The sequence below is a fragment of the Diabrotica undecimpunctata genome, chromosome 7 (genome assembly GCF_040954645.1).
Source record: "Diabrotica undecimpunctata isolate CICGRU chromosome 7, icDiaUnde3, whole genome shotgun sequence".
Classification (NCBI taxonomy): domain Eukaryota; kingdom Metazoa; phylum Arthropoda; class Insecta; order Coleoptera; family Chrysomelidae; genus Diabrotica; species Diabrotica undecimpunctata.
In genome coordinates, this window is record NC_092809.1 from 23,608,954 (window position 1) to 23,627,028 (window position 18,075).

General features: G+C 33.6%; 1 protein-coding gene across 1 annotated transcript in view; it reads right to left on the reverse strand.

Moving 5' to 3' along the window:
• Positions 1 to 1,524: 1,524 nt before the first annotated feature.
• The window catches only part of LOC140446314 (uncharacterized), a 52,689-nt gene continuing 36,138 nt past the window's right edge, over positions 1,525 to 18,075 (reverse strand). The window contains exon 4 of the mRNA XM_072538855.1: positions 1,525 to 1,653. Coding sequence (XP_072394956.1) covers positions 1,525 to 1,653 — 129 coding nt within the window. The remainder of the gene's footprint in view (positions 1,654 to 18,075) is intronic.

The following is an 18,075-nucleotide window of genomic DNA, read 5'->3' on the forward strand; positions in this document are numbered from 1 at the left end:
ATGCATTCTTCAGATTTTGCTAATGCGGCGTCTTTGGTCTTTTCCTTTCTACTTAATTCAACTTCGTGACGATGTTTCTCAAATTCAGATCTGAGAACTTCTTTGTCGCTTGCATTTTTGTATGACTCACAGAGTGAACACTGATCCTTTTTCGGTGTGAAGAATCCTATATTAAACTCTGTATTAAATATATCTCTAAAGATGTGGTAATTTCCATACTCACGTTCTTGTGCGATTGATTGAGAAACATAGTCTCTGTGAAGGTCTGCTAACGTTTTTTCGCCACTTATAAATATTCTGCTTGTCTGATTTCTTAAGTAATGCGATTCAACTTTTGGAATTTCAGTGAAATAAGTTCGGATCCTTTGCTTGATTTCGTGCCCTACTTGCTTATGATTTTGGTGAAAGCCTCTTTGGTCTTTCTGTATGAAATTATCCTGTGTTTTTAACTGAATGTTTCTGATAAATTTATCACTTATGCTCAGAGTTGACATAAAAAATGTTTTGAATTTTAAAACAAAATTTCTTTGCAACATGAGGTCTCTAAAGCTCCAATATTTTGTAAACAGCTGGATTCTCTGTTCATCTGTTATTTTATTGCATTTAAATTTACATTTATTTTCATTGCACCTATTTTTCATACCTCTAGCAGGAACTTAAACATTTTTGGCATTAGTATAAGCCTGTCCTAAATTTCTTTGTGTCTTCCTCAAATTTTTCTTCCATTTTCCTGGCTGGCGCTTCCTTTTCCTTGTATTTTTTTTCTCCTCTTCATCCATTGCATTGACTGACATATTATTTTCTGCATTTAAATCTTCATTCACTACGCTTGCTCCAACTTGTAAGTTTTTATCAACATTTTTTCGATGATGGCATCTTCTTCGGTAATATTTTCACCGCTTGATTCATGTGGCAGTACCGGCCACCATGTTGGATCATCAATGCTGTCATCGCTGAATGCTGATAATAGTGAAGATTCATCCTGTAAAATAAAATAATTGTAAAAAGCGAATATTACTGTGGTTAGTACTGGCAACATAGGTACTAAGAATGATGATGAATGACTTAGGTATTTACAATTGTTTGACGATCACTACCAGTTCGATGGTCTTGATCTAGGTTCACACCACTACAGCCAACAAAACTACTGGTGATCTGAAATAAAACAAAAAGTTTAATATCCCGTAACTACAAATAAAATTAATTGTAAACATCATATCATGGCACTAGTTTTATTAATTTAATTTTAATTAGATATTATTCCCATTTAGTAGCACAGGCTTCTCGCAATCATTGGGGCAGATGATCGATTATGAAATTATGCTTCTACAACAATAATTAACTGGAGTAAAAAAACTAATATAGAGAGGCCATCAATCCAGTTATTTAAGTAGGAACAAATATTGACTTCTAATAAAAAAGAATGCGCTACGAACATACCTCAGAGGCTATTTTTGCTTGGAACAGCTCTTCTCCACGACTTGCAGCTTTGTCAGTTAACATTGTTGATGGATTTCCATTCTTTCACGTATCTCTCTCTGAGATTATTTCTGTAGGACTATCTTCTCGGCCAACTCTTTTAAGCTCTGAAATTTCTGTTTGAATTTCATTTTCTCTTGAGAATAAAGTCCCTTCTTCTAGCAAGGGTGGTAACTGAATTAAAATTTAAACAAATTAATTATCAATTTAAACTACCTATATAACTGTGCATTCATTGAAACTTGACATACTTAATTATTTAAATTCGTGTTGCTAAATACCCAAATAATAAATAAATAAATAAAAAACACTCAGTAGTAGTCGTTCCTAGGAAGGCCACCCATCAGAGGAACAGTAAGTAATTATAGGTTATAATATTGGTAATAATAATCATACTTACACGTTCAGTACACTTATTTCGGAGATCTTAACCAATGACATACAGCATTTTTTTTAATAATTCCTCATAGTCAACTCAGTTTAGGATTTTTTAGCAGTTAATGCCTATAGTTCTCAAGGTGCGATATATATCACATAAATATATATTAAAATGAGATAGCACCTCATTTTAATCAAGATGTTCTGAGAAAATGTGAATAAAATGATATAATACTTGCATGCTCAGCAGCCAACTCTACTAATATTTGCCAGCCATCGGATGTCGCATTCTTCAGGCCCTAAAAAGAAAGCTGGAGGAAAACTTTAACATTATGGAAAATGCAAAATTCCAAAACCTCTGGCATTCCGAAAAATGAATTTCGTAAACTGCTAAAGCAAACACTTGAAATCCTGAATAAAGGAAATTTACTTTCTGGTCTTGAAGAATGTGGCATTGCACCATTCAACCCCAATCGAGGTTTGAAAAACCCACCACAAGACTCTATTGATCAAGCCGAGCCTAGATGCTCTCTTACTAACTTTTTGAAAGACTTGAGGTACAATTCCGGCTCTGAAAAACCTAGACGGTAAAGAAAACTGTTAGCAGCCGAAACTGGTCACCTGGTCAAGTGTTACAGCACCTAAACCATCAGAGGAGTCCAGTGACGATGATTCAAATGAAAACCTAGAATTAGATGACAGCAACAGTGATGTTGATATTAACAAAGATGAAGAGGAGTTTAAATATTTTTGTCCTTCATTAGAAAACATCACGAAGGGAAAATTTCTGTTAGTGAGATTTTTGTTGGGTTCTCGGAATAAGACGAAATTTTGCTATGTTTGTCAGGTAGGCAGGAAGAAGTTTTAGAAGGAGAAGAAATCGAAGTTCAAGGCTTTAAATCAGCATGATCGAGAAAAATTTTCAAAATAATTGAAAACGATATATCCACTGTTCCCTTTAAGGAAGTAGTTACATAGGATAGGAAGTAGTTACATAGGATAGGATAGGATACAAAAATATCATTTTCGCGGAGAAATTAATATAAAAAATGTTAAATCAAATTTTCTTTTTTTATAAATTGATCTGAATTACATTTTTAGTTGTTAAAATATGTTCTTTTTTGTATAAATAAAGAATAGTACAATAAAAATAGTGTGATCATTCTCACCCCGCATGATCAATCTCAGCCCTTTGTAAAAATTCAAAAAATTGTCTGACCGAACTGGTCAGGGTTAAGGTTGATCATATTCTATTTAAAAGCACTAGTACGAGTCCAAGATTGATCACCCTTTTTTATGAGATAAGTGGATTTTCTTAATAATTAAAACAAAACTAGTGATAAATCACTATTCTTTAGATATTAATATAGGAAAATGGTTGCGTTTCGATTTAATTTGAGTCTCTTACCACTCCCTAAAACGTGTTTCTGGGTCTACCCGTCATTAGAGAGAGTTTATAAGAAGACTCAAACCAAATCAAGCAAGTAATTTGATTGAAACCAGCCTGTGAGAAATGTTCACCCCTAGGAATTACGTTCGGGTGTAACAATTCATTGGAGCGAGGTGTGTTAACTTGAGTAAAACAGGAGTCACCCCACCGCACTCCAATGCTCAAGACCATCCCTTCCCCCCTATAGCACTCTGATGCGCGATAGGGGCACAACTATCAGCCAAATGCTCTTCATGTGGAGGTCCTGGGTAATAGAACCCCAACATGGTTTCCTAACCGATTGCAAAACTCATTAGAGCGCATTGTCGCTATGATCCTGTCTCAAACCAAATCAAAACGCACCGTCTACTCTGGAAATTATAGAAAAAATAATTACCAAAGTATGCTACTAGAGACATCTAGTGAGGAAAGATGAAGTTAAATGTGTCGATAGCAAATAAAAAGCAATTTTTGTATATTTATCGTCCTTTCTCGACGCAATGAGTACAAGAATGATGGTTATTTATATGGGTAAGTTGTTGATGCATAGTGGAATATAAATATTCCCAGCATCGCTCTTAATGGCTTGATTAAGCGTGAGTATACAATTTACTTTAATTGCTATCGACACATTTAACTGAATATCAATATGGCACGTGAAGTGTTTAAATATAGAACAGTCACAAAAACGTTTAAAATATAAATCAAATAAAGTTAAAATTGATCAATCTCACCCCATTTCACGGTATATAAATTGTGTATATACAATAGGGAGTCCAAAAATGATGAAAACGGTAAAACAATCAGTATGAACGATAAAAATTTTACTTTAAAACGAGATTAGAAAACTCTAATCGCTGACTTTCTTATTCGATTCCTTAGATCGACATTTTTTTTCTATAACTTCTATGGCGTAACGTCCCTATAGATATGTATTACACGATTTTTCATCCCACTTTCAATTATCCACGCCGCCAATTTTTCAATTTCAAATTTAACATATTATTCTTATTCGTAGGTTTCTAAAATGAGGAGTTTATGTGGTAAAATAATTTTGCATTTCCCCCCGTTTTAATACAGGCGTCAAAGGAACATGTGAAAGAACATATTACTTTTTTCCTTTCTATCTCATTACTTTTCTCCGAACCAGACGCGATGAAATACATAATAAAAAGTAAATTGAGACCCAACCTACAATGAAACAGAGTTATATTTCGAGTTTGCTTACAATTCTGTTACTAAAATAATATACGTTTTTTGCTTTGACCTCTTATATGTTTTAATATACAGATAAGTATAGGCCTAATTTAGGATATAGCTTAACAGGTAAATTTAATTATACATGTTCGGCAATATTTTCATTCATTAGTGTTAGTTTCATTCAGATATGATTAATAGTATTGTGGATTCAATAGCCAAAAATCCACTTGAATAACACATGAAGAATAATACGTGATTTTATTGGATATGTGAAACAGCATAATAAATTTAAATGGGATAGACGTTGGATTCAGTTCGGTGAAACTAATTGGCACTATTTTGCTTAAATTAAAACCAACAGTAGCTGCGAACCAATTTTACAGAGTTGTTGCACCAAGTAGAAATAAAGTGTCGACTATTCTAAGATTAAAAGTAGATCATGTACCTAGATGTTTTTGGAAGCATTTACATAAAATTGAAGTTCCCCCAACAAACAGATGTGAGCATAGAACTATCATAGCTGATCTAAATCACATATTTTTTAATTGTCCCTTAAATCTTAATACAAGTGTTTGCTTCAAGAATTGCTAAAAGCAGATTTAAAGATGCCATTAAAATTAAATGTACTATTAACTATAGAATGGAATTCCTGGAACAATAAAACATGTATGTTATGAATACCTTCTACAAAAAGAAACCTTACAGAAAGTGGACATGGGTCGCACCTAAAGGAACTACCAAAAATGAAATAGACTATTTTCTCTCAAACAACAAAGGACTATTTGAAGACGTCACAACAATAAACAACGTAACAACGGGTAGTGACCATTCTATAGTTAAAGCAAAAATAAATATTAACTAGAAAGAAGAGAGAAAAAGAATTTTTTAAAAAACAACGAGGATACATGCCTTTAAACTAAGAACAAATGAAGAGCAATTCCGAGGGGTCTTAGCGGATAAGTTCGAATCTGATCTTCCACATAATCAAGATCAAAGTGACGAGATTAATAAAAACATAAATAAAAACCTTCTCGCAGCAGGACTATAGGTAGCAAAGAAAACAAGGACTAAAGAAGACAAAATAAGCAATAAAACTAAACAGCTAATGACGGAAAGAAGACAATTACTAGCTCAAAACAAACGCTATACTCAAGAATACAGAGAACTTAATAAAACAATTAGAACAGAAATAAAACGCGATATACAAAAATGGAACGAGAACTTAATAGAGCCAGTCATTGACAACAACAGAGGCTTAAAATGTCTAAGACCCACACTGGGAGTTCAAAAAATCATGAAAATTAAAGACGACAACAATAAGGAAGAGAAGGACAAATATAAAATATCAAATATTGTCGAAGACTTCTACACATCCTTGTACAGCTCGCAAGTCCAGCCTTATGAAACAACAAAGGAGAACGTCAAAAGAAAAATAAAAAACGTGGGATCAGAAGTACTACCAAACATAAAGGGATTCGAAATAGAAAGAGCTTTAAAAGAGCTAAAAAATAATAAAGCTCCAGGACACGACGGTATAATTGCCGAGCTGTTAAAAACAAGCAAGACATTAACAATCCCTGTACTAACAGAGCTATTTAATAGATATCTCCAAAGACTGGAACGAGAGTCTAGTAATACTCCTACACAAAAAAGGGGACAAATGTGATCTTCAGAATTATAGACCTATATCGTTGCTTAGTCAAGTATACAAACTATTTATGAGAATTATTAACAACCGGTTAACCTACAAAATGGACAATTACCAACCGGTTGAACAGGCTGGCTTCCGCAAAGGATATAGTACATCAGACCCTCTGCTGACAATGAGAATATTGATAGAGAAGGCAAATGAATACCAACTACCCGTATTTCTTGCCTTCGTCGACTATGAAAAGGCGTTTGATAGTGTCGAGATGTAAGCCATAGAACAAGCTATTAATAATTGTAGAATAGATTTGAGATATAGGTAACTAATACATAATATATATGAAAATGCAACTATGATCGTACAACTAGACGAAAATACAAATCCCATCCCCATTAAGAGAGGAGTGAGACAAGGAGACGTAATATCGCCAAAGCTTTTCAACCTAGCCCTAGAAGACGTCTTCAAAACTACAAATTGGTCAACCTATGGCATTAACGTTAATGGCAACAAGTTAAACCACCTCAGATTCGCTGACGACGTAGTGATTATAGCGAGCACATTCGAGGAACTGCAAATTATGATGGGGGAACTAGCAGCAGCTCCCAATACGTCGGTCTAAAAATGAATATGAAAAAAACAAAAATAATGACAAACACATAAGACCCCAGACGTATAACTATAAATGACAGTGAGATAGAACAAATCCAGGAATATATCTACCTAGGCCAAATCCTGATACTTGACAAAGAGAATCAAAGTGCGGAAATTACTAGAAGAGCAAGACTAGCATGGGCAGGATTTGGAAAACTTAGTTGGATACTTAAGAACCGCAAAATACCCCAATACTTGAGGAGCAAAGTGTTCAACCAATGCATCCTTCCTATCATGAAATATGGATGTCAAACCTGAATCCTAACCAAGGCAAACATGAATAAACTAGCCACAACAGAAAGAACAATGAAAAGAGCAATGTTAGATATACGACTGTCAGATAAAAAGAGGAACGACTGGGTAAGATCAAAAACAAAAGTCGAGGACATAGCAACAAAAATTGCCAAACTTAAATGGAGCTTCGCGGGCCACACTGCTAGACAAAAAGACCAACGTTGGAATACTACAATACAACATTGGAGACCTTACAAAAGTAAACGACCAAGAGAAAGACCACAGATGAGATGGCTTGATGACATTAAAAGAATAGCCGGAATAAATTGGAAATATGTTGCTCAGGATAGAGACCGATGGAAGGAGTTGGGAGAGGCCTATGTCCAAACATGGACTACAGAAGGCTAAGAAGAAGAAGAAGATTAAGTGTAGATAATACAAACATTTTTAAACTGATGTTATTTCTGCAAAAAAATTAAATGAAAGGTGTGAATGAAAAATTGATCGTTTGAATGGATATTTCCTTTGTGTGTGTACCTATTTGTTGCCCACCTATCTAACTCTGATTTATGTCATGTGTGTTATAATAAAGTCGCTTTGATAAACCCCTGAACGTGAAAATTGTCCTGACTGTACAATCCTGAATAAGTAAAATACTAATATTTGTATTTAATTACGTGTTTAAAAACCAAGGGTAAAATCCAAAAAAATATCCAAGAAAAATTAATTTACTTACACACATTTAATTTCATTATTTTATCATTTCACCGTCTTGGACGATTTCATTGTCAACTCCTTACCTGCAACAAAAACAAATCAAATAATAGAATAATAATTTAAGTAAAAAGCCAATAATTACTATTTAAATGGGAATAAGCCACAATTAAAGGTTAAAGGACGTTTATTGACGTTTCAATTTCCACTTCGGAAATCGTTATCAAAATACAAACATTAGTAAATTCAATTAATAAAATGCCACAAGAAAATAGCTTCAAAAAAATATTAAAAAGCCATTTATAGCAGAATTTATTAAAAATTTTAAGGTAAAATGTTTTAGGAGTATCTGGGTTAACGCTGTTAGGCCTGGTAACCCTATGATAATATGATGTCTTTGAGTCCTTGTATATCTTGAAGGTTCCGTCCCCTGTCATTGAAAGCCACTTTTTTCTTTACAGATGTTCACATGATTCACTCCGAAAGAGTCGGTTATGGATTGTTGTGGTTCATACGAGGGTTAATGTTACTTTAAAAGTTCAGTATCTGAATTTTTTTAGAACGAAGCTAGGCATGTATTTTGTTATCAAAATCTGGGTCAGCCAAATTTACTGGTTTAGTACCATCAGTTCCGCTGCATCGTGATCTACTCATGCTTACTAAAAAAATTTGAATTATTAAAATAATTATGTTTATTATAAACAAAATATAAAATACAATATTTTTTTTTCACCAATACACAATCTGTAATAAGTAAAAACACCATAATCACTTTATAAATAAAATCACTCTAATCCAAAATATCTATAGCCGTGTCTATCACCGGGATAGACACGGCTACTATGGACAACGAACATTGCATATTGCCACTTATAACGTAAGGACGCTTGCAACTGAAGATAAGCTCATTGAATTACAGGAAGAACTTAACTGCATAAAATGGGATGTATTGGGACTTTCTGAAATACGAAGAAAAGGAGAAAACCAATTAGTTTTAAAATCAGGACATCTGCTACATTGACATCCCACGACGAGCCTTAGCGATGAAGAAATCGCAAACTTTTATAAAGATATAAATAGAGCTATAGACAAAGATAAAACCCACCACCTAATGTTAATGGGCGATTTTAACGCTAAACTTGGATTCAAAGAAGGTAACGCAGAAGTGGCTATGGGCTTATTTGGATAAGGTGAGCGAAATGATAAAGGAGGTGTGCTAGTACATTTTTTGTTGCATCATCAGCTCAATGTGATGAACATATTTTTCAAAAAGAACCAACAACGTAAGTGGATGTGGGCTAGTCCAGATGGCATAACAAAAAACGAAATTGATTTCATCATCACAAATAGAATAAATATTGTCCAAGATGTTACAGTAATTAATAAAATCACTGTTGGGAGTGACCATCGGTTGGTTAGAGCAAAAATAATGATCAACATTAGACGAGAGAGTACAGCAATGATAACAGAGAGGCATTCTAATAAATGGAAATCGATAGAAGATAGAGTGGCTTATCAGAATCTCATAACTTCAGAACTGAAAGAAGTAGAACATCTAAATGAAAATGCATTTAATATAGAGGTGACAAACATGCGAATAAATAGTGCGATTCGAAACGCTCATAGAAAATATAAGGAAAAAGGAAAAAACAAGATGGATAAACTCACTCAAGCTACTAAAGATCTTATAAACAAAAGAAGAGAATTGAAAGACAAATACACAGATAATTTTATAACACTTTGTTAGTTAAACAAAGATATCACAAAATCGATTCGAAACGATGTCAGAAATTACAACACTGATTACATAACTCAAGTCATTGATAAAAATAAAAGTTTAAAAGTTCTACCCCGACAAATGACTGAAGGATCGAAAAATATTTGTAAACTTGTAAATAAAAAAGGAGAAACTATAACAAATAAAGAAGATATTTTAAAAATTGCTTAAGATTTTTACTCAGAATTGTATAAGCAAGAAGAACTTCCAGATCCTGATCAAAATCAAATACCAAAAGTTCAAAATGTAGGCTCAGAAGACATCCTAGATATCACAACAGAGGAATTAAAATCAGCTCTCTCGGAGATGAAAAACAATAAATCACCTGGAGAAGATAAGATAATCATTGAACAAATCAAAGAAGGAGAAGGAACGTTAGTAAATGTGTTGAAAAATATGTTCAATACTTGTTTGACAAGAGGGCGTAACCCCCTCCCAGAGGCATAATGCAATAATAACCATAATGCACAAAAAAGGTGACATTTTAGACCTAAAGAACTACAGACCTATTAGTTTGCTCTCCTATACATACAAACTATTCATGAAGATAATAACAAAACGGCTTGTGAACAAACTGGATAGTTACCAACCTTGTGAACAGGCTGGGTTCCGCTCCAGATACGGAACAAATGATCATCTACAAGTTATATAAACGCTAATAGAAAAGTGTACAGAGTATAACAAGCCTATCTTTCTTATATTCGTAGATTATGAAAAGGCGGTTGATACTATAGATCATCATAAAATGCTTCGAGCATTGGCTGACTGGCGTATTGACTACCGATATATCGCATTGATTAAAAGTATTAACGAAACTGGTACAGCTTGTGTCCGCCTTCATGAAGATACCAAGAAGTTTCGAATAGAACGTGGAATTAGACAGGATGATACTATCTAAATTGTTTACAGCTGTTCTTGAATATATGTTTAAGCAAATGGAACGAGAGCATAACATGGGAATTAATATAAATGGGGAAGATCTGAACCACCTAAGATTTGCCGATGACATCGTTTTAATATCTGATAGAGTTGATAAAGCTACAAAAATGCTACACACGCTCTATAAAGTGTCAAAAACAATTGGTCTTAAAATTAACACCTCAAAGACAAAATTTATGACCAACCTTGTAGTCAGCGGTAAAATTCTGATTGAGAGCCATAGCATCGATCAAGTAATAGCTTACAAGTATCTAGGGCATGAGATTCGCTTAGGCCGAGATAATCAGACAACTGAAATACAAAGAAGGATAGGTCTCACATGGGCTGCCTTTGGTAGATTGAATAACATTTTCAAGTCTGTTATCCCAGTTTGTTTAAAAAGAAAGGTTTTTAACCAGTGTGTTTTACCGGTTCTTACATATGGTGCAGAAACACTGACTCTGACAAAAAGAACAATAGATAAAATAAGAGTTAAACAACGCGCTATGGAAAGATCAATATTAGGTTTTACCATCAGAGATAAAAAACCAAACCTAGAAATAAGAAGAACAGGAGTCACAGATGCAGTGGAAAAAATAGCCATGGCTAAATGGGCTTGAGCCGGACATGTTGCCAGATTAACGGATGACAGATGGACCAGAAAGATTCTGGAATGGCGACCAAGGCAAGAGGCATATCGAAGCAGAGGACGACCACCGACTAAATGGACGGATGATATCAAGCGCATCATCACAAACTGGATGCAAGAAGCACAAGATAGTAATAGGTGGAAAATTTTACAGGAGGCCTACGTTCAGCAGTGGACAAATATAGACTAATTGATGAATCCAAAATACCTGGCCTACTGGACCTTCACGTTTACAAAACGACCGTTACTACGATGCAAATACTATAAGGGTCACGACGATACTGTAGGACTAAACTTAATATAGACTGCTCAGAAAGTATTTAAACGGATGTCTCCTAAAGGCTTGCACGGTTGCCGCAATAAGCAGATATTTGAGGGTTTTGGTCTGTTAGACCAATGTTTAGACCAAATGTAGACCAAAAGTTAATAATTTAAGTGAAGGGCACAATATTGTAAGATTTGTGAAAAGTCAAAGAATACCATGGCTCGGATATGTCCAGAGACAAGAAGATACACAATCAACAAAAAAAATACTACAATTAAAGCTGATAGGAAGACAAAAACAAAAGACCCAGAACGAGATGGTTGGATCACTTGGAAGATGGTGTGGAAGGCGACCTAAAAATTATTATTGTATAACAATGGTGAAGAAGGGCATAAAAGAGGTCTGAATAGAAGAACTATGCTAGACAGGTAAAGACACATCCAAGGTTAAGCTGCCAAAAGATAAAGAAGAAGAATGAGGAATTAGGTAAGATGCTACAGATCTCATGTGAACTACAATTTGTCCAGAATAATATATTGGACAAATTCTATACTTTATTTAATGTATAATTTAGTATCTTATATTTTCTGTTTATTTCATAAGGATTCTCATTTTATTTTAAAAAGTCACGTGCAATGATTAAAACTGGACCGATATATTATTTTTAAACCAAGGAAAATATGTAACGGTTATTAATAATATGTAAATTTTTATGAATTACACCTTTGTAAATCTCCTATCAGATTTTCTAATTTCTTTTTATATTTTTTGTGAAAATATATATATAACTAAAGGTGTGCGATTATAATTACAGGTTTGTTTTAAGTTCGAGGCTTATTTTTGTAAATTATCGACTTTTTCAATCTTTTAAGCCATAGTACGCTCTAATTCATGCTAATTTTAATCCAAGCTGGATTTAATCCCAGCTGGTTGTTATGTATTTCTCAAAACTACTGTGTACTATTTGTTTTAAAGTAATTAGTTTTAGTTTTATATGGAGTTTGCTTAATTTTCTAGGGTTATTTTATTGTCAAATAAATAATTAAGTATTTCTGAAAGTAGGTAGTTACTTTGTATGTGCCTAAATAAATTTTACTCTAGCCTATCTGGTTTCACCAAGATTTAAAAAATATATCGTCAAATTCAAAGCTGTGACCTATAAGATAGTTCTCCTTAAACTGGAAAGCAAACCCCATAAATTCAATATCGTACAAGTCTATGCGCCGACCAGCACAGCACACACATAAAAGTCGAGACATTCTACAAAAAATTGAAAACAACAATTCTAAACATTTCGAGTAATAATCTTAATATTCGGTGATTTTAACGTAAAAGGCAGCAACACTACATAGGATGCCGACCTGAAGAATGTACTGGGAAAGTTCGGCATAGGTCAGAGAAACTCATCCTCGAAACTTAGGAGACCTCTTAATTGAGATTACTATCACAAATATCTATTTTATTATAAATACTAGACTAGCTGATCCAGCAAACTTCGTACCGTCTTAGAATTAATAATACGAAAAAAAACTCAAACATAATATGCATAAAAAAAGTTAAATCAATTTAATGCTTTCTGATAAAAATATTTTTTTTTGCGTTATACAACGATAACGGTTTTCTGATAGACGAATAATGGCGAATGCGCGAAATATAAAAAGTCTAAACTAATTCCGCAAACTTTCTACGGTTGGCTTTCTGTTTTGTTTATTGTCATTGTCAAAGCCAAAAACACGAGAAATTGTAAACGTTTAAAATCAAATGGTACGTTCGTTGAAATCATCAGTATACGCGGGATCAAGACATCACCTCCTTTATTTTTTTTACCTTGAAGATCGTTGCCGCAATGACATTATTTATTAGCCTTTTCACAGTCAGTTTTGTTCCATTGCACAGCCGTTTCTAAGGAATGTGGAAAGTAACTTCGTGACACTAATAACTCTGTAACATTAATTTCGCTACTAAAAAGTTCGTGATATAAGGGTGAAAATTAAGGGTTGTATGTATTGTTTAATTCCACATCATAAAAAAATTATTTTTAAAAATTTTATCCAAAAAATAAAACAATATGAGCGATGACTGATAACAACGAAGAAGACAATCTTGCTCTTGCCATTAGAAGAGAAAATGTACTGAAGGGTCAAAATAAAACCAAGAAATCTGACTGGACGAAAGAAATTACTGACATTAGTATGACATCTACAACAGTTACGAGGGTCATCTGGATAATATAAAAGAACAAATCCGAGGTCTATCTCCTATAGAAATATTTGAGAAAATTTTTCGATAATGAAACTATTGAAAATATTACACAGCACACAAATATATATGCCGTTCAAAATAATAATCATCAATTTCATGTAACGCAGGAAGAGATAAAGATATTTCTGGCTATTTTACTCTTTACTGGATACCATAGATTACCACGAGAGCGCAACTATTGGTGTTTAGATGAGGATCTTCAGGTTGCCCTCGTGACTAATGCAATTTCAAGGAACCGTTCCCGAGAAATTAAAAAATACCTACATTTGGCAGATAATTCGCAAATTATACAAGGGACAGAATGTATAAAGTGAGTTTTCATGAACAAACTAAATAAAATATTTCAACAATTTGGCATATTTCACAAAACCTTACCAATTGATGAAGCGATGATAAAGTATTTTGGGCATCACTCATCTAAACAGTTCATAAGGGGAAAGCCAGTAAGATTTGGTTACAAGGACTGGATGATTTGTAGTTCGACTGGTTTTTGCTACAATTTTGACACATTATTGTGGAGCATCAGCGTCAGTGGAGCAAAAAATGTCCTTTGTTATCTTCCGCTGTAATGAAAAAGTAGAATCGTGGATATTTCGAATATCGCTTTGACAAAATAAGTCTACTACTTTTTGTCAAATGGAAGGACAACAATATGGTCACAATGGCATCAAATTACAATAGTATTGAACCACTTTTAAAAGTGAATCGTTGGTGTGCTGCTGCCCACCAGCAAACGAAAAATTAATGTATCCCAAAATAAACTTTTCTCATCACACAATGCTTTAATGGGCGGTGTTGATCTCTTTGACCAATCGGTTAATAAATACCGAGTCAGAATACACAGTATAAAATGGTGGTGGTCTATTTTTACCCACATGCTCAACTAAAGAAATGGATCTTTGGGCTTTTCAACGAAATGTAATACGTCAGAAAAGACTTAAGAAGTTTTGGTAAATCTACTTATTCTAGAAAACGACTAGCAGGATATGTACCAGTTGGTCTAAAAATGGGTGAAAGCAGTCATTTCCCAAAAAAAATAGACAAACAACTTCGATGTCCTTATACCATCAAAGAGTAGGTATCCGTTGTATATAGTGTTCACGCCTCCATCCAATTCAAGTTTATTTTATACATTTTTACAACCCGGCAACATAGTAGCGTAGGAAGATATATTATGCCATATGTGAAGATAAGGCGAGTCCCTAAAGGCACCCCAAAGATGACAGCACTCAAATACGAGACGAGATCGGTGATACAGCATTCAGCGCGAGCGGACATAATACTTAGTAGCATTCATATTATATGTATTGTGTAATTCAAAATAAAGTCAGTTTTTGTTTTCGCACGGAGTTTGATTATTAACCAGCGGCACAAGCGAAGTGCATATCAAGCAAATCCATATAAGTATATTGTAAAAATACACTACTGTAAAAACACACTACACAATGTTTTATATTTTTGTGCCATTGTGTAAAATTCAATTTTTTTATGCCAAATAACAATGAATTGTTACTTTTTAACCCAGATCCAACAAGGACATTCAAAAAAAATTTAATTATCGAAAAAAAATGTCTTGGGATCAAATGGGTTAATGCGACCAACAAACGGAGAGAGACAAAGAGGATTGAACTATTAAAAAAGAACGACATTGTGCAAGAAGTACAAAAAAGTATACCTTCTATTTGGCAGGGTAAAACACAAGAAATATGAAAGGAACTTATACACATTGTGTAACAACACGAATTAATTGCCCAAAGCTGAATAATCCTCCGAAACAGAACCACTGGATTACTGATGAATCGCTTAAAGTAATTGAAAATTGAACAAATTTTTGTCAAAGTGGTTTACATAGTGAACGGAAAAAGCTAGTTTAAGAGACCTTAACAAAGAAATAAAACGAAGATGCAATACTGATAAACAGCAATACAACCACAATTGAAGAGCTTATTTCCAAAATGTATTAAATCCATAAAATGGTGAAACTCACAGATTACAGATTTTTATTTAAGAAAAACGTAATTAAGATACAACTTTAGGAAGAGGTCTAGTGTCTTACAAATTATATTGTCAATATTTATACAGACGTACAAAAATCTTAAGGATTTGGAAGTGTTAAAATTAAAATGATATGACCTGGATTTAAGAAGCTTTGGGAATAACAGGGTATTTAATAGGATTAATATTAGGTAAATTTTTATTAGTAAACTCAAATATTGGATATTTAATGAATTTTTTTTATTTGTTTCTAGTTTATAATAGGTAATGTTAGACAAAACAGCTTTAAAAAGTTATTAAATCATCGTTATTGTCACTTGAATTTTTAACAGCATTACTTGTGTCAGGTGATAATATTTTCTGCCAAAATGACATGGCATGATGCTGTTCGAAAATACCTAGCTTACTTAAAAGTAATTTAAAATCTTTCAACTTCTCTTTCTTAATTAAATGGCCTAAGGACTCTCTGATTGGATAAGGAGATGACAATTTTTCCCTCTTTTTAACAGTGTATGAAAACATATGGAAAGATCCGAGTAGCTGGACTTGCAACTTGCTCTGATAGCTATTATCTCCATGGATTTCATTTCTGTTATATTGAAGTTCATTTAGGATTTTATGTGCCTCCTAACCGATATTTTCCAGTCATAAGTAAACCAGTCCTTGCCGAGAATAAACACATCTCCAAACTTTTCAAATAAGATGTGGTAATCAGTTGTTAACAAAGCTTCTTCAGTTTTCCGTAATGTTTTTTCAACCCTTTCGAAAACACGATCTACTGGAAAATAACTGTGCCCTGGTACGAAAAATGTAATATTAATTGCTGAGTCATACATTTGAGCCACTTTCATGAGCATTGACAGAATATTGTAGTTTTGTTTTGAGCACTGCATCTATCACAAAATAGATTAATTTTCTTTATGGCTGGATTCGAGGCACAAAAAGCAGTAATTGGTAATACAAAGCACAAAAAACCTGTGAACTACAATTCATATCCACATTTTTGCACCATGCATAAGATAATACATCAGTTTTATTGTTTAGATTTGTAACCATAATGGCGTACAATACCCAGATAGTACTACTACAGCTGACTGGAATAAAATGCTTTACATAAGGCAGTACGGGGCAAAGGTTGATTTTGCATCATATAAAATACAAAACACGCTGTCTAATTAGATATAACAGGATCATTCATTAATTCATAAAATCTTCTTTTTTTTTTTATTTATAGAAACAAAGTCGCATCCACCCAAAAGTTATTAACGACACTCCTGTAACATTTGTAATAATAATAACAATCAATCATTGTAACAATTAATTACAATTTGTGAACAATTGAACATTTGTAACAATTAATTAAGTTAAATTTTGTGTATCATATTTATAGATTTTAAGTAACCTAATAAATTGTTCGGAACTAAACTTTTGTTGAGGAGTGCTTTCAGGTTATTTGGCAAATTGTAATACTGTCTTTGATTTACATATTTAGGACAGTCTATCAAGAAGTGCTTTATACTGTCTACTGTATTGCAGGTTTCGCATTTTGGAGGTTCACTATTTGAGAAGAGATAGGCATGAGTATACCTACAGTGTCCAAGTCGTAGACGTGTAATGATAGTTTGGCATCTTCTACTTCTGGCTGTGGACTTCCATGAAAAAATATCACTTTTGATGGTTTTCGAACTAGAGTCATTCCACTCCCGATTCCACGCACTTAACACCTTATTTTTGAAATAAACTTTTAGATCGCCTGCGATACTCCGACACTCTGTTTCTGATACGTCACTGGTGATAGCGTTACGCTCACTAGTATCTGCTTCTTCATTCCCTTCTATGCCTATATAAGATGGTATCCATAGGAAGTGTACTCATCTGAAATTTTCTTGAGCTTTCATTAATTCGGCACTGATAATTTTCTCAATGGGGTGTTTAGGGTATACATTTTGAATAGCTTTGACTGCGCTGAGAGAGTCAGAAAGGACTAGACAACAAGGGATGTTTTTAAGATTTACTTGCTTGATGGCTTTGAGCAAACCAAATAGTTCTGCAGTATAGATGCTGGAATTTAGAGGAAGTTTAAATTGAAAAGTTTCATTTGGTGTTACCACTGCTACTCCAACGCCAAGTTCACCTTTGGATGCATCTGTATAAATTTTAATCCACTCATTGTATTGTTGATCTAGGATTGAATTTAGTTTAACTTTAAAAATAATAGGACTAGTTTCATGTTTATTATATATACTTAACGGTGTAATGACTTTGGGCTGTTCGATAGTCCAAGGTAGATAGTTATTGGTATTTGTTTGAAATACTGTTGGGAATTGAATGTTCAGTCTGGAGCTATATAATCGGATTCTCTCGTAATAAGGTTTGGGGGCACGGGGCTTATTATTGTAATAATTAATATATTTGTTATTAAAAGTATTAAAGTAGAGGGGTTTTTTTATATTTGAGGCTATAGATGTAGCATGCG